The sequence below is a fragment of the Lepidochelys kempii genome, chromosome 24 (assembly GCF_965140285.1).
Source record: "Lepidochelys kempii isolate rLepKem1 chromosome 24, rLepKem1.hap1, whole genome shotgun sequence".
NCBI lineage: Eukaryota > Metazoa > Chordata > Testudines > Cheloniidae > Lepidochelys > Lepidochelys kempii.
Genome location: NC_136403.1, coordinates 213,163 through 237,779, shown reverse-complemented (window position 1 = coordinate 237,779; position 24,617 = coordinate 213,163). Strand labels below are relative to the sequence as shown.

At 43.8% G+C, this 24,617-nt stretch overlaps 2 protein-coding genes across 4 annotated transcripts in view; one reads left to right on the top strand and one right to left on the bottom strand.

Annotated features, from left to right (window-relative positions):
* ASH1L (ASH1 like histone lysine methyltransferase) overlaps nucleotides 1-19,733 on the bottom strand; it is a 155,449-nt gene extending 135,716 nt beyond the window's left edge. The window contains exon 1 of the mRNA XM_073323624.1: nucleotides 19,496-19,733. The gene's annotated coding sequence lies outside the window, so the exon portion shown is untranslated. The remainder of the gene's footprint in view (nucleotides 1-19,495) is intronic.
* A 166-nt stretch (nucleotides 19,734-19,899) lies between these two features.
* The window catches only part of DAP3 (death associated protein 3), a 30,064-nt gene continuing 25,346 nt past the window's right edge, over nucleotides 19,900-24,617 (top strand). For 2 of the 3 annotated variants that reach the window (XM_073323188.1, XM_073323186.2), the window contains exons 1-3: nucleotides 19,900-20,052; nucleotides 22,586-22,647; nucleotides 23,909-23,955. In XM_073323188.1, the coding sequence (XP_073179289.1) occupies nucleotides 23,914-23,955 (42 nt within the window). In that variant the 5' untranslated portion in view covers nucleotides 19,900-20,052; nucleotides 22,586-22,647; nucleotides 23,909-23,913. The remainder of the gene's footprint in view (nucleotides 20,053-22,585; nucleotides 22,648-23,908; nucleotides 23,956-24,617) is intronic. The other variant, XM_073323187.2, reaches the window with a different exon arrangement.

Here is a 24,617-nt window from a genome sequence, read left to right as displayed (position 1 = left end):
TGAGATGTCCCCGGAGGATTTCCGCTCCATCCCCATACACGTTAACAGACTTTTCCAGTAGTTGTACTGGCCGCGAATGCATCTCAAGTCTTCAGGGCAAATTAATCATTAAACACGCTTGATTTTAAACCATGTATTATATTTACAAAGGTACACTCACCAGAGCTGCCTTCTCCGCCTTCAAGGTCCGGGAGCCCAGGTTGGGAGGGTATTGCATCCAAGGTGATAAACAGTTCCTGGCTGACGGGGAGAACGGTTTCTCTGCTTGCCTGGTGTGCACTATCATCTTCCTCATCCCCCAAATCCTCATCCTTGTTGCATGAGACTCCCCCCTTGCAGGAGTCCACGTACAGGGGAGGGGCAGTGATAGGGGCACCCCCTAGAATTGCATGCAGCTCATCATAGAAGTGGCATGTCTGGGGCTCTGACCCCGAGTGGGCATTTGCCTCTTGGATTTTTTGGTAGGCTTGCCTAAGCTCCTTAAGTTTCACTCGGCACTGCTGCGGGGCTCGTGATCTCCTCTGTCCTTCATGCCCTTGGAGATTTTTTCAAATATTTTGGCATTTCTTCTTTTGGAATGGAGTTCTGATAGCACAGATTCGTCTCCCCATACAGCGATCAGACGCATGCTGGAGCTCTTTTGCAATTCTGGGACTCCATGGTCACCTGTGCTGAACAGCTCACCACACTGGCCAAACAGGAAATGAAATTCAAAAGTTCGCAGGACTTTTCCTGTCTACCTGGCCAGTGCATCTGAGTTGAGAGTGCTGTCCAGCGGTCACAATGGAGCACTCTGGGATAGCCCCCAGAGGCCAATACCGTCAAATTGCGTCCACACTACCTCAAATTCGACACAGCGAGGTCAATTTCAGCACTAATCCACTCGTTGGGGATGAGTAGAGAACTGAGTTTTAAGAGCCCTTAAAGTCGGAAAAAATGGCTTCGTAGCATGGACGGGTGCAGGGATAAACTGATCTAACACTGCTAAATCCGACCTAAACTCTTAGTGTAGACCAGGGCTGAGAGTACATCACTCCATTGCTCTGTATTCTTTCATTGGTTCCCACTGCACTTCCAATGATAATTCAAACCCTAGCGCTAATACTCAAAATATTTTTGAATCAGGACTACGTTACCTCTGAAATTGACACTTTCACCCATGACTCAGCGAGACAGCTGTACTCTGAGAACTACACAGCTAACAAAATCTAGTTCAAAACGTGTGATAATCAGAGGTAGCATGTTTTTGATCAAGTGGGATGAGGTACCAGAAAAGAAGCCAAAGTCTGACTGCTTTTCAAACATACTGGAAGACCAGCCTACTCCCTAAAGTTTTTCCCACCATAATCAAAATCAAGAGAGAAAGTGGGCCTGGGAGCAGGGAAAGAACCACACCAAGCAGTGCTTTGCAGAGCCAGAAAAGGTTCTCTGGAGCATACACTCTTAGTTACTGTTCAAAATGGACAACAATGTATATCTAACTTACCTGCTCAATGGTAAGATATTATTCAGATAGCCTCTACAGAAAAGCTTAAGACAGACAGAAAACATCTGTAGTGATCTCTAAAGTTTTTCTAGTTTTACCAGATCAAATTTTACCTAGTTAGTATCATTGACAGATAAGGAGATCTACACAACTGGAATGTTAAAATCACTAGATATAACCTGTTTAGGAAGGATCGAGTGGGCAAAAGGCAAGGTGAACTGGCACTCTGTCAAAAATGGCACTGCCTGTTTCCAAGTCACCAAACGACTCAGAAACAAATAATCCTGAATGCCTATAGATCAATGTTCTAACAGATAAAGACCAAGATGGGATACTAGCTGGTGTCTGCTAGGGACCACCAAAAATCATACTAGATAACATGATGACTCAATCACCTATCTGTAATGTGTAGGAATAAAAGATTCATTATGAGGGAATCTGATCTGAGTGACATATACTGAAGGTCCCATTCTGTCTGCACTAAAATGTCCCTGGAATATCTAAAAGTTGTAGATTTCCCAATTCAAAAAGTGCTGCACCCAACATAAGGGAACTCAGTATTAGACCTCATCTTGACAAATAAAGAGAAACTGATCACAGAACTGAAAATTAGTGGTTGCTTAGGAGCAAGTAATCATGACTTTATTACATGTAAACAGAATAAAGTGCAAACCAGTAATATGTATACTTGGTGCTTTAAAAGATCCAAATTTCACAAAGCTGAAAACAATTATAAGCCAAATCAGCTGGGAGAAAGAATTTAAAGAGAAAACTGTGAATGATAATTGGGAACCGTTTAAGAACATCTTACTACATGCTCCAAAAGCCAGGATCAAGCAACAAGACCTCATGGGTTAAAAAAAACCCCAAAATAATTGGGCTTAGTGTAAGTGAAAGCATCTATAAAATAAAAAAATATATATATAACAAATGGAAAACAGGGGAATTTGATAGCAATTAATATAAACTGGAAACAAGGAATTATAATAAATTTGGAGGGAAAGCAAAAGGACACAAGGAGAAATCTTTTTTCAGAGTAACAGCCGTGTTAGTCTGTTTTCGCAAAAAGAAAAGGAGTACTTGTGGCACCTTAGAGACTAACCAATTTATTTGAGCACAAGCTTTCGTGAGCTACAGCTCACTTCATCAAAATCTATGGCTAGCAGAGTCAAGGACAAGGATAAAGAAACCAGAGTGATACAAAATCAACATGTCACACATTAAATGGATTAAGATCTGGCTAACGGATAGGTCTCAACATGCAACTGTAAATGGGAAATAGAGTGGGTGTAATTTTAGTGCGGTCCTGCGGAGATTGATTCTTGGCCCTACACTATTTAACACTTATCAGTGAAGAAAACATACAATCGTCACAGATAAAGATGAGAGATGACAAAAATTGGGGGAGTGGAAAATAATGAAGTGGACACATCACTAAAAAAGACCCATCTGGATTGCTTAGTAAACTAGGCACAAGCAAATAATACATGTTTTAATATGGCTAAATACAAATGCACAAACTAGGAAAAAAAAAGTAGGCCATATTTACACAACAGGGTATTCTATCCTGGGAAGCAGTGACTCTGGAAAAGATTTGGGGATCATGGTGGATAATCAGCTGAACATGAGCTTCCAGCACAACACTGTGGCCAAAAAGGCTAATGTGATCCTTGGATACATAAACGGAAGAATCTCAAGTAGGAGTAGAAAGGTTATTTTACCTCTGTATTTGGCACTGGTAGAACCACTGTTTTAATATTGTGTCCTATCCGGGTGTCCACAATTTAGGAAAGATGTTGATAAATTGGAGAGGGTTCAGGGAAAAGCCAAGAGAACGATTAAAGGATTAGAAAACATGCCTTACAGTGACAGACTCAAGGAGCTCAATGTATTTAGCTTAAGAAAGAGAAGGTTAATGTGGACTTAATTACCGTCTGTAATTATCTACGCAGGAAACAAATATTTGATAATGGGCTCTTCAATCTAGCAGAGAAAGGAATAAAACACTTCAATGGGTGGAAGCTGAAGCTACACAATTCAAACTGGAAATAGGACATACACTTTTAATAGTGAGGGTAATTACCACAACAGTTGGTAAATTGTTCCAGTGGTTAGAGTCTCCATCACTGGCAATTTTAAAATCAAAAAGGAATATTTTTCTAAAAGATATGCTCTAGAAATTATTTTGGGGAAGATGCATGACTTGTGTTATACAGGAAGTCAGACTGATGATCACAATGGCCCCTTCTGGCCTTGGAATCTATGAATAAGTCTACTAAAGATCTGACCATTCCTACTGATGAGTAGGGGGAGGGATAGCTCAGTGGTTTGAGCATTGGCCTGCTAAACCCTGGGTTGTGAGTACAATCCTTGAGGGGGCCATTTAGGGATCTGGGGCAAAAATTGGGGATTGGTCCTGCTTCAAGCAGGGGGTTGGACTAGATGACCTCCTGAGGTCCCTTCCAACCCTGACCTTCTATGATTCTATGTTATGTGAAAGATACTCAGATGCTCATGTGGAAGATACTTAGGCTTGGAAGGATTAGATTTTTCTAGGTCAATTTCACCGTACACATACAAACCAATGAAAAAGTATTTTCATAGGTAATCATCAAAATTTACAGATAGGTAAAGTAAGAAAAGCACTGTTTGAGAATTTCTTAGAGTTTGAGTTAAGGATATCTACTTTCTGTATTTTGACATGTGATATTGACAATTCGTGTTTTAATGGCTATAAAGTTTTTTGAATCTCAACGTCTACTGTCATTAAATAATTATTGTAGGATCATCCCATAATTGCCCACAACACCGAAAATTTAAATAGATCAAAATAAAAAAAATGCTCAAAACCCATAATTTTGTGTAACTGCAAAATTTTTAAATCAAAATAGAAAAAAATGCTTGAACACATCTATATCAGTCAAAATTATAAAAAAATCCAATTCTGCCAAGACGAAAGATACTTTATGTGGAAAGTGTTTGTACCCCTAATCTTACAACTTGCTTTAAGACAGTAAGATCTTTGGGGTGGAAATAGCTTTTTACTGTGTGTATAGCACCTAGCACAACTGAGCTCTAGATTCTAACTGTAGCCTCTAGGCACTACCGTAATCCAAATAATACATTAGAACAGCTAGAAAACACTGAAATGTGACTGGACAGGAAGCAACATACTCCACTTTCAAAGCACTGAAATCTACTCAGAGGTTAAGAGAATGTTCAACTCACCAACAGAAACTAGTGTTAGTTGATGAGAAAATACAGCAGAAATATTTAAACCACAACAGTTACTAGACAAAAATCTTCATGGTAATTATTTTTCCTACACTGAGCATGTCTCATTTCTAAACTGATGACTTGCTAGTTCATTTGAACAAGCAGCAGTAACCATCTATAGGCATAACTTTTCTGAGGCCCTCTAGTGGTGAACAATTTCTAGAATTAATTTTCTTCAGCTGAGCCTTCCAAACACTTGTTCTTTGGAAAATAAATGCATCAAACTGTTTTCAATACTCTACAGCTATGTGAGCTGCAAACCACAAACATCTAACAAACAAAATGTAAGCAGTTTAAGAGCCTATATCAAAACTTATAAAGTACCCAAATTGCAATTCTTTCCATGATGGGTTGTTCTGTACTTGGCTATTACTGCTACAGAAAGACAATTAGCAGGTAAGGTATCTATTTTTCAGCTCTTCATGTGCCAGCTTACAATTAATGGATCTGATTAGCAAATCCTCAACTACAATATAGGAAGCTATATTTGCAAAGAAAATTGATAACAGTGATCTCACTGACCCTAAAGAAAATCAGCCAGGACTTGGGGTATTGAACACACAAACTTTCCTGCAACTCATGTTGAGTACCTGAAAGCTCCTGGCAGATGCTGTGGATGAGCTGGTGATGCCTGAGATACTGGCCTCCATTATGAATATCTCCCATTCTAAATGCCTCTCAGCTGAACATGGTGACATGCCATAACAATTGCTGATGAGAGCTGGAGATCCTCCTGGAAAGGATGATCTTATCCTAGTTCTGTGGAAACTGAGATCCCTCTCTTAAAAGGAACAGCAAGAGAGCCCTAAAATGTAACCTGGCCCAGGACACTAATATTTCAAAGATCACTAGCTTCCCTCTAAGAAGAAACAATTTTTTCTCTTTTTAATTTTGCTCATTCTGTAGACAGATCATTTCTACAGTTATACTCAAGTGACCCCAAGACGTTCATCTTCTGTCGTGGGGTTAAAGAGCCTTTGTGCACCAGAACTAGGCTGTGGATAAATTCTAGACAGTTCAGATTACTGCTAGTGCTGCTGGATATGATGAAGGTTGAATTAGTCAATTACACAGACAGGACACTAATGCAATCCCTTTCTTTCTTTAGGGCTACTGCTTTCACCCACAATTTTGGTTAAGATCTTTGAATATTTAGCCAGAACAAAGAGCAGAGCATAATAGTGGACATGCTGAGAACTAAAGTAAGAATGAATATTGCTGAGCACACTGGAGATATAATGTAAGTGAACATCTTGGAGATTCACTGATGCTAATAACCAGATGGATTTATGGTCAGAACAATGGATTTTGAATACTAAATTTATTAATTGTCTTGTTTGCAAACTGGTTTATTTAACATTCAGTCAATCCTCAGTTTATTCTGAACAATAAAATGGGTACAACTCCTCAGCATCTCTTAGGTTCTGACATTGCAAATGTTGCTCATGCACTTTGGGGGAAGGGGATATAGGAGCTTGGATTCTAGCCCTCTTTTCTTGCTATCTGGAGAGACAGAAGTTACCTTTAAATAACAGAGCCATGAATTTTATACTTTTCTGTGAGACCTTGGATAAACTATTCTATAAATACACACACAAGGACATAACATTTAGTGAGGCCAAAGAGTAATCCTGTGCCATATACGAAACTGGAGATAAAGAACGTTTGGATTTTTTTTTTTTAATTTTATGGAGCCCCATCAATGTGCTTATTCAAGGAACTCTTGGGAGATACAACACCTTTCAAGGTATGTCTACACTGCAATTAAAAACCCAGGCTGGCCCATGCCAGCTGACTAAGGCTTGTGGGACTCAGGCTAAGGGGCTGTTTAACTGACGTGTAGAAGTTCAGGCTCAGGCTTTGGGACCCTTCCCCCTTGCAGGGTCCTGAATTACTGAATTTAAACTTTCTAATGCTTTCATGGGACTTTCGGTCCCTCATCCTTGTTTAAGGACGGTTTCCACCTTCAGCTTCTTATTACCTATACAATTGTTCTCACTGTTAATCCATAAGAGATGCTATTAAAATAGAGGCAGGAAGTATTTTTTGCTCCATCCAAGCACCTACCAGCCAAAGCTTTTCAATCCCAAGATTTCTTCCAAACAAGGCATCTTTGATGATGCTGATCTCAGGCTTTCACAAAAGAGCCTTATAAAATCAGCAGGGGGGCAGAAAAACCTTGTATTTTTTTTTCTGAATTCTAAACTGCTATTTAAAGGGCTGTCTATTAGAAACTAGATTTTTTTCAAATTAGTCAAGTTGAAAGCATCTCTAACTAATCCTCAAGCCACTCACAGGAAGTAAATTGATAAGTATTATCCCCATTTTACAGATGGGGAAAGTAGACAGTGCTTGTGATTCTCCCAGGGCCACATAGCAAGTCAACAGTAGAGATGGAATTAGAACTCAGGAGTTCCTGGCTGCAGTCCCTATATTCAAGACATAAAACCAAACTGTACCTCTAAAAGTGATGTTTTCTACATACTGATATGCAAATAAAAACTTGGAGAGGGGATAAATAGATTTAAGATAAACACATTAATTTTCACTATCTAGAGTTAGTGTACAGAATGCTATGGAAACTCCATGTAACACATATCTCTTGGATCTATGCCCACCCGAGTGCTTTTTTCTCCTTCTCTGTTCTCCTAGCGAACACTGTGCAAAATACCACCAACTCTCTACAGCTGTTTACTTTAAAATGAAATTTGTTGAATCCACCAGCTTGTAAAAGAATCAACAATTTTTTTAAGTGATTGAAATCTTACTGTACTGTAGCTGGATGTGAATGAGCACTTTGTCACTTGCTGCTACATCTGGCTCCACATTTACTCAAAATAGCAAGACTTTTTCTTCTTCTTCTTCTTTTTTTTTTTTTTTTTTAAGGGTAGGAAGAATCAAGCTCAATCACACTAAGCTTGCAATTGGCAAGACCAGGGTAAAGTTCACATTCAGATTTAGAGGCTGAAGGAAAAATGGACTGAAACCTGATTTAGCAACAACAAAATTAGTAACCATATTCTAAACAAGTTCACAAAATTGATGACACTCATGAACACGTGCCAGGTTCTATTATTTACTCAGGTTTCAGAGTAGCAGCCGTGTTAGTCTGTATTCACAAAAAGAAAAGGAGTACTTGTGGCACCTTAGAGACTAACCAATTTATTTGAGCATAAGCTTTCGTGAGCTACAGCTCACTTCATCGGATGCGTTCAGTTAATTCCTTTCTATTCAGATAGCAAAAACTCATCTAACCACTCATCGTTTTGCCTTGATTACTGCAATCTACTCCTTTTTGACCTCCCTGACACCCACATAATCCCTCTGCAATTCATACAAAATGCACCATTCAAGATGATCATTTGCCTAACCTGATCTGACCGAAGTTTTCATTTATTTGAATCCCAGTGATTCAGTCCCATGATGGCCTCCCTTCTTCACCTCATCAAATTCAAGATTCATGTAACTGCCTTCAAGCCCCTACATAAAACTTTGCCAATGCTTCCTGGTCTGCTCTTGTACCTTCTCTGCCTCACGATGCCAGCTTATATGCCCTTTAGTCTGCTTCTCCAACTAACATCTCCATGCTTTCTTCTGCACTTCTCCTTACACGTAGAACACTCCCTGAACAGGGTGGATAAATATCAATGGTTTTTTTAAAAATCAGATTTTTATAAAATAAAAAATTCCAATTTAAATTTTAAGTACACTTTTTTTAAAAAATACATCTATTTAAAATTAATTTGAAATGATGTCAACCTATGTTAAGACCTAAACTTATTACAATCTAATAAAATAATTCAAATTAAATAAAAAAATATTAAGCAGTGCACATTTGGTGCAAAAGTTTTAAAGAAAATCAAACCGCTGAACTAGTTGGAAATATCTGGCTAAGCTTTTGATATCTAGTTGGAAATCACTGGCTAAGCTTTTGTTGGCAGTAGCCTTTTCTGTATGCGCAAACAGAATATTTTCTTCATTTCAGTTTATTCAGCTAGTTCAGTTACGGCCAGTTCATTCAAAGTTAAGAAACCAGGTAGAAGCTGGAAAAGCAGGAAAGCTTGTTTTCCTCTTTCTATGAATAAACACTAGGTGTCAGAATAAAATCTACTAATTCTAAAAACATTCAAAGACACAGGTAACCATAAACAATCAGTGTAATTCTCCAACTACAAATAACACTTCCTTTGTTTAATAAATCTGTTAGGTTTAAATGATAAATACATTCTGATACATTTTTCTTCTTCTGTCTCCAGCATATTTGAGGTAGTTTTATTTAACTTATAAATGTAAAATGCTGTTTTTGTGCAATTTTTAATTGCATTCTAGTTTTCATCCAAAGTAGTCTGACATAAGTCATAAGTAAAAATTATTAAACATCTAGCAAATAAGAAATACATAATTCACCATTTTTATCATAAAAATGTAAAAATTTAGAACTCAATAAATATATGTTAAGCTATATAATCACTTAAATAAATGTGTACAGATACAGTGTTTCCTCCTGGTTAACAAAGCACAGAAATTAGTGTAAATTAATGGTTATATTTAGTTTTACATGAACATGTTTTAATGGTTACCAACCTATGAGACCCAGCATTTCATTAGGAAAATAACTAAAATGTGCAAATGCAAAACACAATCAATTAAATCAGGGTTTCCTGTTTGCCGACTTAAATCATATTTAAAATCAGTTCTTTAAATCGATCCACCCTGTTCATCACTGAATCCACAAGACCATTACCCTCTCCTCTTTCAAGTCCCTTTTTAATACCCACCTCTCCTGTGACCCCTACAAGAAATCAATGAATGATAGCTTTTATTTATTTAAAAAGTTCAAATATTTTTAATTAAAAGTTGTGCAGGTAACTATCTGATGAAACCATGTGATGTTACCTACATTATCTGTGCTCTCTCTCCCAATGCTTGCTCTACTCACTATGAAGTCTTTTTTCAAATCAGACAGTAAACTTTTTCAGAGCGGAGAACATGCCTTTCCTATGGGTTTGCACACCACCTAATACAACGACGTCCTGATCAAGGCCTTTGTGTACATCCATAATACGATAAGTAAATAGCAACAGTAAATACATTAATCCGGTATGCCAAACATGACTATGTTAAACCAGAGCGATGAATGCTGACTTATGGCCCACAATCATGATAAGATAATTGTTTAAGACTCTTATACTTTGTCATTTAATCATGCTCTTTCTCACCTGTTCCTTTCTATTTTTGTTCTAGGGTATGTGTAGTTTCTGTGATTTTACATTTGAGTTTATGGAATTTTTACTTTATAAAAAAGAAGCATCGATAACCTCTTACTTCAGAAAGGAATAGCTTGTAGTACTATGAAGCTTTCAACTACATTGTTCAATTAATTTATTCCTGGATGGTTCAAGTCACCAGACATTATTGTAGATTTTGTTACCTCCTCCAATCCCTGTCAACATTCTTATGTCACCATCACTATTCTGATCCAGAAGCCAGCTCTTATACCCCCACTATTATATTTCTATTCTTATTATATGGGACTTTTATCCATTGAGATTCTCCTTCATGGCCCTCTCTATTCAGAACTTCTCTTTCAACAGGGTATAGAACACTTTACGTATTTAAGCGCATTAACTAGTTTGTATGAGGCAGTGTGAAACAGTGGCTAGATCACTGAACTGGAAGTCAGGAGATCCTGAACTGTATTCTTTTTGGCTGTGCCAATGACCTGATACGCAACCTTCAGCAAGAAATTTTACCTCTCTAATTCAGTTTCCCCATCTGTAAAATAGGTATATGTATATAGTCTACAGATAAGAAATGCTATAGGAGTTAAATATTATACTAAAAAGACAGAATGAGGGTTGGATAGGTCTATGGTGTATATATGAAATACAAGGGTTGAAATGTTAATTTCACTGTCTTATCAATTAAGGATGCATTACAGAATATGACATGATTTCATAGGTGTCACATGTGGTGGGTGATGCACATATTAGAATGCTTAATGAGAGTTCATGGCTTATATACTAGACCAGGGGTCGGCAACCTTTCAGAAGTGGTGTGCCAAGTCTTCAGGTTGTGTGTGCCAGTAATACATTTTAACATGGTTTAGAAGGTCTCTCTCTCTCTCTAAGTCTATATATTATATAACTAAACTATTGTCGTATGTAAAGTAAACACGGTTTTCAAAATGTTTAAGAAGCTTCATTTAAAATTAAATTAAAATGCTGATCTTACGCTGCTGGCCCGCTCAGTCCACTGCCAGCCTGGGGTTCCATTCACCTAGGCCGGCAGCAGGCTGAGCGGGGCCTGTGGCCGAGACCCTGGCTGGCAAGGGGCTGGCAGCCAGAACCCCAGACCGGCAGCGGGCTGAGTGGGGCTGACAGCTGGGACCCCAGACTGGCAGTGGGCTGAGCCACTCAGCCCGCTGCCGATCTGGGGTTCCGTCCACCGGCTTCTGCCAGCCAGGGTCCCGGCTGCCAGCCATGCTCAGCACGCTGCTGGTCTGGGATCCCGGCCCTGCCCACACAGAGTGGGTACCTACCTTTTCCCTGGTTCTAGCCCATTCTCTTCCTCTCTGTCTGCACTGAGCTGAGGGTGGGAGTGCGCTGAGCACAGGGCTGGGGGTGAAGGAGCAGGCTGGGGGTTGGAGTATAGGGTCTGGCCAGGAGCTAGAATGAGGGAGGGGGCTCAGGAGGTTTGGGTGTGGAGTGCCTACCTGGGCAGCTCCCATTTGGTGCAAGGGGTGCAGGCAGGAATGGGGGGGGTGTGTGCAGGAGCTCCCATTTGGTGCTCACGGTGGGGGTGAGAATGTAGGGGGTGCAAAAGTCAGGGCACGAGGTGTGAGGGGCTGGGTATGTGTGGGGGTGCAGGAGTCAGGGCTGGGGGTGTGTGAGGAGGGTGCAGGAGTTAGGGCATGGGGGGGCTGGGTATGTGTGGGGGGTTCTGGAATCAAGGCTGGGGTTGTGGGGGGTGCAAGGGTCAGGGCAGAGGTCTGGGGGTGTGTGGGGGGGTGTAGGGGTCAGGGCAGGAGGCTGGGGTGTGTGAGGGGTGCAGAGATCAGGGCAGAGGCTGGGGTGTGTGTGAGGGGGGTGCAGGGGTCAGGGCAGAGGGCTGGGGGTGTAGGCTGGGGTCGTGGGGGTGCTCCCAGCCCCCCGCCCAGAGCCGCTCACGGCAGGGGACTGGAGGGGATATGCCCTGATTCCACCCCCCTTCCCCAAGGCCCCGTCCCCACCTCTTCTCTGCCTCCTCCCCGGAGCAGCGAGTACACTGAGGCCCTGCTTCTCCCCCGCCCTTGCAAGGGCCATCAGCTGATCAGTGGCAGGGAGGGAGAGGAGGAGGGGCAGGCAGGGGGGCTGGGGTGGAAGCTTGCCTGCCCTGCAGCAGCAGCAGGCAGGACCAAGCTTCTACACCCTGCCCCTGTGCCAGGGGTGGGGGGGCTGGCGGAGAACAGCAGGCCGGGGTGGGCAGGATTTTTAAGGGTACGCTGCTGCCTGCCGGGGTCCCGGCCTGGGTTCGGCAGGGAGTGCTGACGCGGCCGGCAGCTGGGACCCAGCAGGCAGGCAGCAGCGTGCCATTAAAAATCGGCTCGCGTGCAGTCTTTGGCACACATGCCACAGGTTGCTGACCCCTGTACTAGATGATGAAGATGTACAGAGTGCAAACATAAGACCATCTCATGCTATTGGGCTCTAGAGAGCGGGCAGAAGAATATGAGAGCTGATTTAAGGTTCTTTGGGCTACCTTACCTTTGTGTTTCCGATTTTTAATTAAAAAGTGTTCACTTTTTTTTTTAAAAAAATACAGCATAGTTAAGTTCTCTCACCACCCTTTAATTATTGATATACATATTTACTACCTTAACTCCAGCTTTATTATTTATGCCCCGCATTATGAAGGGTAATGTACCAGAAACAATAAAACAATATTTCACTTTGAATTCTCTCTATACTGCAAAGAGAATGCCTTTCGTTATGCTGAACAAGAACTAAGGTTGCAATATGGAAATTAGGAACAAAGATTCAGGTTTTGTTTTCTAAAGGTGTTAGGCTAGAGGATCAATTTACCAAACTTTAACCAGCTTTAAGATCAGAAGCATTACCTGGTTAGGATAAGAGAATCAGGCTCATGGTGTAATTCTGCCTCTCTCCAACTGTGGGGCAAAACATGCTGTCTACATTCCACCTGATATTAATTTCTACTTAACAGCATTGAAGTTCTGGAGCAATATATTACATTTAATTTTCCATAATCGGAACAGCATCATGATTTGTATCAACGGCCCTGTGGCATGTCAATTGTTTAAATTACTTTCTATACACTCATAAGAGTTGTAGACATGAATAGTTTCATTGTTTGTTAGTTGCTGAACTGAGAATGTCTTCCTTTTTATAAAGCATAACTAAATGGATTTTGCTGTTCAGTATTAATGTTATATTAACTGATTTTTAGACAATTGTTGGCTCCCAGGAGGAAATCAAGTGGAACTGAAATATTTTGGAATATATTTGTCTTTAAAACTGGGGAAAAAACCACCAACACAAGAGATGTTTTCTTACATTTACATCTTAGAAAAGCTAATGTGTTTTTAAAAAAGTTTAAAAAAAGTTTAAAAAAAAGGAACTACTCATTCTACACTAATATCTACTAGAACAGATCCTGGTTTCTGCTCTCTTCACTTCTTGAAGAGAGATTAGAATATTTCTTGTAGTATTACTAAGAAGTTCAACACAAGCACCATTTGGTTTAACTGTTATTTTTTATGGTTTAGTTACCTTATAACAAAATTCAAAATCCTTTTAACAACAAAACTGATCTGATTAGAAATAAATCTAACCTCTACTGAAACAACATACTTGCAATGATATTTTGAATGTTTCCACAGGAATCCTTCCCTTATTCACTACACATCCTGCATATAAATGACTTACTGCTTGTCTATCTGACAGACATACAGAGTAACACACAGTGGAAGAGGCTACGCAGATGCAACTAGTGTAGAAAGCACTTCTAAAAAAAATCAGGCCAGCTCTATTTAGGTGTCTAACTATGATTTAGGAGAGCTGAAGATTCTGGCCTGTGTTGTAATATATGCTTTACAAAGGGGAGGGGGGGGAGGAATTAAGATTGCATGAGCAACCCTAACACTGGCATTTCTTTACTCCTAGGTACTGTATAAACACAGAGTAAGAGACAATCCTGCTCCAAAGAACTTAATTCACCTCATCCACATACCATGAGCCCAGGTTCATGTATAATAACAGCCTGTCTCAGAAATAATACAAGCAACAGCCCCTTTCCCCTTCCATGGCTACTGAAAAGGCAGGGTGAATTCTCTGTGGAATCTGACATGGCCAGCTAAAGTGTCCAGTTAGTAAATAAAAGATTATGGATAAGAGTAAAGACTAGATGACTATACAGATCCATAACCATCACATAAGAACAGCCATACTGAGTCAGACCAATGGTCCATCTAACCCAGTATCCTGTCTTCCAACAGTGGCCAATGCCAGGTGCTTCAGAGGGAATGAACAGAACAGGTAATCATCATGATCCATCCCCATCATGAACAAAGGGGATTTATTTGAAGGATAACGAAAGGGACATTTCCACTGACCATAGCAGATAGTGCATTTTCCCATTAAAATATGCAGCTGTGGTCCATTCTGTGGTCCATCCATCCCAAGAATTCCCACATAATTTAGGAGAAACCACAGAGCCCCTCAACCCTGTTAAACACAGGCTCTGCTGTCAAAGGGCCTATCTCAACTCCACAAACAAATTGCTGACCATACTGTTGAGCAGTCCCCCATAAAAAGTCCCATAAAATCTGCCACTGACCAAGAAAGTAAGAACTCCATCCCTTCAAAATAAAACAATACACTGTTAACATGCTCCCACCCCTTCATAAACATGAGTAAAATCCCCTCGCCAAACAGGCCCAACAGACTAAGATCCATTCCTTCTTGTTCAAATACAGGTTTAGCTGCCTCATGGGTTATCTTGCAGATCACAGATGACTTTAGGGAACTCGGAAGCATACTGAAAAAGAATGTCCAAATGAACTTCTCTGTGATCCTTCCTGTCCCATGAGCAAAGGAATACAGAATGCAGAAAATTCTGAAAGCGAAGCACTGGCTAAGTGAGTGATGTAGGGTGGAGGTCTTTGGGTTTGTGAAATATTGGTGCATCTTCTTTGGTGAGAGACAGATGTATAGTTTGGATGGCCTCCAACTGAGTAGAAGGGGGACCAATCTTCTTGGGGACAGGCTGTCTAGAGTAAAGTAGTTAAACTAATAACAAAGAGGGAGGGCAAAACGAGGGAAGATATGAGTACTTAGCACAACAATCGAGATGATGAGAACATAATTAATCAAGCAACCTAAGGACATGGAGAAGAAATTCTTTAATAGCCTATAAACCAAAGCTAGGAGCCTGGGCAACAAACAAGAGGAAAGGAATTGTTCATTTATGAGCATAAATTATAATTAAGGCCCTATTTCATTTGTGATATTGTGGATCCTACAATATTAGGCTTCTACTGCACTTTTGATTTTAATTACCTTACTTTGCACACTCCATAATTTTGCATACATTTTGAGTATGCAATTAGTACTGCACTAACATTAAATACCTGTAAAATGTAAAAGGCTAAAATGACTAGACTTGGACTTTCTATAGCAATTGTGTTAAAACTTTTAGTCTTCTGAATTTCATATTGTACTGGTCACTTTTTATTTGTTAAACGAATGTAATATAGTTGCAGCAAAATGTCTGGTTATCAAAAAAATCTGTAGGCATAACATAATACTGGAGCCTTTATATATCATTCCAGCAATTTTTTTCTTAAACAAATAGGTCTACTCTGGCTTTTCCAAATTGCCGCTATTAATAAAGGTCCATTATTAGTTTTCTGCGATTTTCCATGTCTTGTCCTCAACTCAGCTGCAATTATTTTACCTCTGTATTTGGCACTGGTGCAACCACTGCTGGAATACTGTGTCCAGTTCTGGTGTCCACAATTCAAGAAGGATGTTGATAAATTGGAGATGGTTCAGAGAAGAGCCACAAGAATTATAAAAGGATTAGAAAACGTGATTTACAGTGATAGACTCAAGAAGCTCAATCTATTTAGTTTAAGAAAGAAGATTAACAGGTGACTTGATTACAGTCTATAAGTACCTACATGGGGAACAAATATTTGATAATGGGCTCTTCAATCTAGCAGAGAAAGGTATAACATGATCCAAGGGCTGGAAGTAGAAGCTAGACAAACTTAGGCTGAAAATAGGGCATACATTTTTAACAGTAAGAGTAACTAACCATTGGAACAACTTATCAAGCATCATGGTAGAGTTTCAATCACTTTTTAAAACAAGACTGTTTTTCTAAAAGATATGCTTAGGCACTATTTTGGGAAAGTTCTATGGCCTGTACTATACAGCAGGTCTGACTAGATCATCACAATGGTTCCTTCTGGGCTTGGAATCTATGAACTGTTAGGGAACCAACCTCTGAATCACAATATTTCCTGACTCCTGATTGCCCTATCCACCCATGTTCAAATACAGGCCAGACCATCAACAGTCACCCCTTCTCCAAACACAGGTTTGATCCTCATGGATCTCCTAGTTACTTACACTGCCCTATAACCATCGTACTGGAACACCTCAAATATTTAAAAAGAGAAAATCTCTCTCCCACACGCTTTCTGACAATAGGAGAAATAGTCTGATCAGTTTATTTTTTTAAATGTATGTGTGAGAGAGTAGGTGTGTTGTGAGCCTGTCTCTCCGTGCACAAAAAGTTTATTGAGGGAAAGCCAAGCCTAAGACGGGTTGTGCATGGAGTTCTGTGGTCATTTTATCTAATGCAGGAGAGTTCATAGACTAAGTCTACCTCCAGCGCAAGTTGAGTTTCTAAGGCATGAGCTTCGCCTATCAGTCTGCCACCCAGTCCCTTTCAAACACATGTCCTACTGCCAGGATCCCGCTCTCTGCACCTCAGATACAAGCTAAAGTCAAGTATTCCACACATCGTTCTGACCTGTCAGGATTTTCATCTCCCTTGCCCAAAGCACAGGCATCTCTGCTAGTGATCTTACATTTGAAACACAGGGCTTCCCAAAAGAAATCCCCATCTCCAAACTAATTGAACATGGAAGAGAATTCCTGCCAAATACAGGCACAACCGTCCGGGATCCTTGGCATCCAAATCAGTTGGTCAGAAAGCCCCTCGCATCTTCGTCTAAAACATAGGATAAACTATTAGGGTTTCCCTGGCCACCAGCCACAGGTTTAAGGAGGGGACATCCCCATTCCCAGCTAAACACCGGCTGAAATGTCAGAGGATTTCCTGCCACTTTCCCGCAACCTTGCTGGGAACCTACCCTTTCCCAAACACAGGCTTGGCTTTTAGCGATTCCCCTTGTTAACCCAAATAGAACAGATTGCCCAGGATTAATCTTGCCAACCTAAACACAGGCTAGAATGTCAGGTAGCCATCTCTCTTATCCCTTCTGACACAGGCTGGCCCAGGGATTTCTCTCCACTAGAAACACACAGATATATAGAGCTGTCATGGACCCACCCTCTCTTCACTCATGGGACAGACTGTCCGAAGTTCCCACAGCCAAAGTCTGGAACATCAATGATCCCTTTCCTCCCAAACAGGACTTCAAATTTAGGCCTTATCAAGAATCCTTACAAGCCTCAATGGGTATGTCTACACTGCAGCTGGGAGCAAGCCTCCCAGCCCAGGCAGACAAACTTCTGCTAGCAGGACTTGAGCTAACATGTGAATAGCAGTGTGGACGTTGCAGCTCGAGCTGGAGTTTAGGCTCTCAAGCCTATTGGGTTGAGAGCCCAAGCCACAACATCCACACCGCTATTTTTAGTGCGCCAGCTCAAGCTCTGCTAGCGAAAGTGTGTCTTTGTAGGCTGGGAGGCTTGTTCCAAGCTACAGTGTAGACATACTGAAAGTCAATGATCCCCTTCCCCGACCCCTCCAAATGTAGACCTATCCAAGATTCCTCACCCCCACCCTAAACACAGGCCTGTAAGGGATCTCCCTTGCAAATACAGACCCATCAGGGATTTCACTCCCCCAGATACTTGTATCTCCAAACACAGCATTTCCCAATCCAAGGCCATACCCCCAGGAAGAGTCAGACTAATGCAATGAGGATCCAGAGCAGATGAGAAGAACTGGATGACTCTGAATCTGACTACTGATCCATCCCCAATAAAAAAAATGTGAGACTGTGGGCACTTCCATGAAAGGCACTTGCTTTCCACCCCTACTACCAAAGGGCTCCTAATTAAACTGAATGGCCACATGAACAGCTAACTGACCTAAATACTCTCACACAAGCCTGATTACTAAAGAACTCCCTGCTTCCTAACACACAAGCCAGGCTGTGATGGATTCCCTCTCCCAAGGCACAGGGCCTGGCTCTCAGGGATCTCCCTGTTCCCTCCATGCACCAGGGGTGGGGCTGGCTGTCAGGGATCCCCCCCTCAAGGTACAGGACTGGAGGTCAGGGAATCTCCTCACCCGCCCTAAGACTCAGGCATGGCTGTCAGGGATTTCCCTCATCCCCTAAAAGCACAGACCCCAGCTGTCAGGAATCTCTCTCAGCCCCAGGCACGGGGGGGCTGGCTGGCTGTCAGGGATATTCCTCTGCCTTCCCCAAGCATGGGACCTGCCTATCAGGGATCTTCCCCCCCCCCCCCCCGGCACGGGCTCTCATTCCCCCACCCCAGGCACAGCCCCTCGCCGTCAGGGATATCCATCTCCCACTCCCACACCAGGCACGGCCCCTGGCTGTCAGGGATCTCCCCCACCTCTAGCCGGCCCCCCAAGCAGGAGCCCCGGCTGTCAGGGATATACCCCCACCAGGCACAGGTCCTGGCTGTCAAAGATATTTCCCCCCCCCCGGCCAGGCACGGGCCCTGGCTGTCAGGGATATTCCCCCCCACCGCCGGCACGGGCCCTGGCTGTCAGGGATATCCCCTCCCCCCCCCCCGCCAGGCACGGCCCCCCAGCCCCCGCCGACACGGGCCCTGTCTGTCACGGATATTCCCCCCCCACCCCCCGCCAGGCACGGCCCCCCCGCCCCCCGCCGGCACGGGCCCTGGCTGTCACGGATATTCCCCCCCCACCCCCCGCCAGGCACGGCCCCCCCGCCCCCCGCCGACACGGGCCCTGTCTGTCACGGATATTCCCCCCCCACCCCCCGCCAGGCACGGCCCCCCCGCCCCCCGCCGGCACGGGCCCTGGCTGTCACGGATATTCCCCCCCCCACCCCCCGCCGGCACGGGCCCTGGCTGTCAGGGATATCCCCCCCCCCCCGCCAGGCACGGCCCCCCAGCCCCCGCCGACACGGGCCCTGGCTGTCACGGATATTCCCCCCCCACCCCCCGCCAGGCACGGCCCCCCCGCCCCCCGCCGACACGGGCCCTGGCTGTCAGGGATCCCCCCGCCTCTCGCCCGCCCCCAGGCACAGGCCTGGCTGTCAGGGATTCCCCGTACGTATCCACGGCCCAGGAGAGGGGGCTGGTGAGGGCCCGGGCGCCGCATGCGTGGGTTGTTGAGCATCCTGTTTATCGGGGACGGGACGGGGCGGGGCCCCTAACGCGGACCCCCTGCCCAGGCTCCCCTCCCCCCACCCCGGTCTCCGGGCCTGTGGAGGCTCCGGTCCCCGCCCGGCCCAGTCCGACACGACCCCCTCCTCACCGTGTCAGCGACAATACGGCCAAGGCCGGGGCCGGGTTCCTCCGCGCCGCATCCTCCCGGCCGCCCTCACGGACGGGGCCAGGGCGGGACCCGGACCAGCCCGCCGCCGCTTCAGCCCCTTCTCAGAGAGCCGAAGCAGCGAAACCAAAATGGCGGCGGCAGGCGCCAGCGGCAGCTCCAACCTCAGCGCGAGCGAGCGCCTCGTACCCCGCCCTCCTCGCGCCTGTCCACGCCCCCAGCAGACACACCCCCTGCTTTGCTCGGCCCCGCCTCCTCTGCAGATCCCATTCCCTTCCAGGGCCGGGGGAGGCTGAGGGCGGGTTTAATCTGCTGGGGGCGGGGCTCAGAGAACTCGGCTCCCCATTTCCGCGCGTTTTTGTTCCCCTTGCTGGTTTGTCCTTTCGGAGCATCCGTAGTAAGCAGATCGCTTCATGACTTCCGTTTCTTCCCGTGTAAGATGGCGGCGCCCAGGGGCGCGCTGGGAGAGTTGTGAGCGGTCTAGTGGCTTGTGCGGGGTCCCCATCTGCCGGTGAGGCCTCGCGGGGTCCTGTGCTTGGGTGAGCGAGAGAGGCCCTCCGGCACGCGGGCAGCTGTATCCCGCGGTTCCCCCGCGTTTGGGGAGGGGCCGCCACCACCCCGGCTGGGGACGCTCGCGGGACGGTGATGAAGCGTGTACTTGCCCCTGCGGAACCCGTGGCGACGCGAATGGGGTCCTAAGACGGCTCGGTTGTCAGGGGCCCAGGGAGGCAGCCGCCCAGCCCGCAGCACCGCTCCGGCGTGGCGGGGCAGTGCTGGGTCTCAAGAGTTTTCAGAGGCCTCAGCTACGGGCTCCCGAAAGTTCCGGGGAGAGCGAGCCAGAAACACCCATCGGTACAATGGAGCTGGGACCCCAACCTGAGGGCTAGTGGCTTTGGGGGGCAGGGCGCCAAGTTTAACGCCCTCTACCCCGGCCCTCACTCATGGTGTCTTTTGCTTTTACCCCCCCATTTATATTTGTTCACTCTCTACAGGATCTTCCCTTTGCTATGACCTCTTCTCTATCTCCCCCACCCAGTAGTGTTGCCCTTTGGAGTCTCACTGGATCCCAGCTTGGTCCACCCATGCTGTTGCTTTGACTCACAGTGTGAACTCTGGCACACCTGCCACTTGTCAGTTATATTTGGCTCCTAATGTGTCTTCCTTGTTGCCCTCTCAGTAATTTCCACCTTTTCCCTCCAAATGCTATGAACCTTCGGGTCCCAGTATCCCTTTGCCACTCTTCTGAAAGGGCCTTCACCCCCAACAAATCTGAAAGCCTCAGATTTTGGTGTTTTGAAGAACCTTTGCAATTTGGCTGACTCAATGTTCCTATTCATAACAGACACAGCAGTGGATATGCTCAATGATTCCCAAGTGGCCACTGATTGAAAATTAACCAGTATCTTCAGTTCTTGCTGCTGCTTTTGGGACCTCTATGGGCAGCAGTGACACTGATAGTCTGATCACTCTGTGCTGCAACCTGTGAAAGCTCTGAATAGACTAAACACTGGAGCTAGTCACTGGAGAAAGATGAAGCTATAGTAGGATCTGGGAACGGTACCTTGGCAGAACTGTCGGCGTTTTCACTTTCCTTGCCCTCTGGGTAGATTGCAGCCACCATTTTTTACAACAGTCTGAGACTGCTATTTTTTATTCTTTGCCTGTGAGATATCTGAAACCTTTGTGTGTGCATGTTGGGTAGTGTGAGAGGGAGAGATTGATGGGACACAGAAGAGTATGGTAAAGAGATATTTGGGGAGGAGCAGAGGGAGAGCAGATGTGAGTGGGGTAGAGAATATAGTGTAGGGAGAGAGGAGATTCACTATGTGAATCTGCCATGGAGGGTGTGTGAAGGAAAGTCACTGTGCTTCTCCTGCCATATCATTTCCTTTTGGGGTTCTTGAATCCCCATGGTAAATGTAAATACACCAGTACTAAACATCCAGTTTTTAAAGCTTCTAAAGAATCTTGTTTTTCAGATTAATGTAGGGAGGGAGACACCAGATTAGGATTTCTCTGAGGTGAAGATGCTTGTATATGTAACCTTCAGGCTACTTCATAGAGAGAGTTTTCACTGATAAATTAATTGTGTGGCTGAGATGCCTCCAAAATTTCTTGCTGTTTACTTTTTAAAATTACTATTCACAAGCAATTTCAAAATAAGGTGCAAACTTTAACAGTGAGGGTAACTACCGTAGGAACAATTTACCTACTAACATGGTGGATTCTCCATCACTTGAAGTCTTTAAATCAAGATTAGATATCTGTCTAAAAGATATGTAATAGCTCAAATAAAAGTTGTTTGATGCAGAAATTATTGGGTGAGGTTCTTTGGCTTATCTTATTCAGGAGGGCAAACTAGATAGTCAGAATGGTCCCTTCTGGCCTTGAATTCTATGTCTCAGTGAGCTGCCTCTTGCTCTCCAGAACCAGCAGTAGTTGGTGTAGGGCCTTGTAATGATCTTCTGTGACACGCCCCCCCACAAACTCACTCACATATATGGTGGTTCAAAACTATGCCCGATTTGAGATGGATTCTCTATGACTTGAGGAGGCTTCCAAGTAGCACAGTTAATGCTGCTGCTCTGAAAGTAGTCTCAAAAGACTGAATTCAGGTTTCTTCAGTGGCAGAATGCGAGTAGCATCCTGGGTTGTTTTTGAACTTAGTCCTTATTTTAATAAGACCAGGCACAAGTCCGTGAAATAGCTGTTTATAGTAGAGAAGTTCATGACTCCTCGACAAAGGGGTTAAACTCTTGTGAAAAAGTTGAATTACTCCTTTCTGTTCCTCACCAATGTCTTGTTATCATTCTATGTGCTGGAGAGTAGAATGAGCTAAGAATTTCAGCAAGTTTTATGTGGCAAAACAAAAACTTGCTCTTTTAAATTTGTTTCTTGCTGATTGTTCAGTGTGAGATCAGAGCGCCTCTTTACAAGGCTAATGTCATCCTTCCTTAAGTGTTCAGTTATTTTCCTTCCTCCTCAGCATAATGAGAATTCCAGATACGATTCCACCCAGTTAGTAACCTTTGTCTTCCTTCATAAATTAGCTTTTGTGTTTCCTCTGTGCAGAAGCTGTTAACCACAGGAAGATCAGCAGCTATTGGTTCCTGAAAGTCATCCACTCCTGAGAGGTTGGTGTCTTGCTTTGAATGTATTATATAATAACTTCTCACAAGTGCAGGGTTTTTTAAATCTGTTACATTTTGTGTTGTGTTCTCACATGCCCTTTAGGATAGTGCTATGAAGACAGCCTTGAGCACAAATATCCTGATTGATTTTTGGGACCCTCTGTTCTTTCCTCAATCTGTCTATTGTGCATTTTGCTGCTTTTCCTTCTGTCATGGTAACCAAAGCTAGCTGTTGAGAAACAAACTCTGACAGATGGAGGAGCAGGAGCGAATTGAGAAGCTTTCTATGTCTCCTAGTGTTGTCTTGCACGATTTCTGCTTCATACTATCTAGTAATATTAAACTGACTTCCCTTATTCAGAAAGGGGATCATCTTTTGAGTCTGCCTGTTAAAATCATAAGGAAATGGGAATATCCATCCTTCAAGATAGCTGAGCGCAAGACCTAGGCTTTCAGTCTTTAAAGCTACTTATCAAGTATGGTGCTTATTGCAAATGTTTCTGCAAAATATCCTTCTTCATTAGATGTAACTGTTATGCTGTCCCCCAAGGCAGTGCTGCTGTTTTAATAACCTCCTTTACTGCTGTGAAGCACATACACACCACCTGATGCTTTGTCAGAATCCTATTTATCTATTTAGATGGTAAGCTCGTTGGGCAGAAACAGTTTGTCCTCTATGTTGGGTATAGTTGACACTAAACAAAAATCATATATTTCCCAAAGTCCTTCACCTTGGGATTTGGGAGATGCCTACATATCAAGTTTTTGTGTGATATTTGACATTTTTAGCTAACTTTTTGAAGAGCGTGGACATAGGATTCTGAGTAAAGGAAAATCAATTGCTTGCAAATAGTTCTAAAGCCAGAAGGAGACAGTGCAAAGTTTTTCTTCATTCTCATTGACATAAGAAATAATTTATGCCCAACTGGATACATGGTTAACCTGACTTCATTTATTCTCTTGGGAGCTCACTAGGATTCTCTCTTCATGGAACAGGCTCACAGCATGACTGATTAGAGAGAAGACGGAAGAAGAGCTCTCTGTAAGCTCGAAAGCTTGTTTCTCTCACCAGCAGAAGTTGGTTCAATAAAAGATATTTCCTCACCCACTTTCTCTCTCTCTCATATCCTGGGACCAGCAGGGCTACAATAACACTGTAGACACCATGGCTGATTACAGTTCCTAAGACACGCATTTGACAACTTGATAGGAGAGATCAGATATTGTGAGTTGCTGTGAGTAAACTCCACTCTTGTCTCTGCAGGGATAATGCTGAGAAGTGTGAAAGGAGTGATCTGCCAGGGGCCCAAGGTGAGTCCTGCACTGGCTCTGTGAAGCATATCCTTTGCTGGATCTCCGTCTTGAGATCTGGAATGATTATCACTATAAAGGGTCCAGAATGCTATTTTTCACATTATAGTGCATAATATAAGTCATTTTGAAAACAGAAAATCTGCTGGATTTGCACTAAAGTCATCCTTTCTCAAGAACATTGAGCAGCACTACCCTTGGTAAGAAGATCCACTACTGATGATGGCCTTGATTCTTTACTGTGCCTCCCGAGGAGGTATGGCCCAAGAAGGCGGGTAAAGATGGGGCAAAGATGGCTTTTGTATGCTCTTTACACCTCTGGGCTTGGCTGCAAGCCTATCTGCCCCCTGTGTGACTCAGAACAACTCTAGGGGGCCACTTATGGGTCATGCTCTTGCCTAAAGTAGCTGAAGTGCAGAGTAATGTGGTCCTGCTCTGGCCTGGCATGCCCCTATCCTTGGGTCACTGTCAGAAGTAGAATCATGGGGTCATCTTAATGACCTTACGTTTGCTAGGGTTTTGTCCCTGGGGACTTTCTGTTCTGTGTTTTGTCCCTGGGGGCCAATTAAATTGGTTCTGTGGCCCTTTTATGGCAAACAGCAGCACAGTTGTGAGGGCCTTTGTCTTCAGAAAGATTTAACCCTCAGAATAACAGCCTTTTG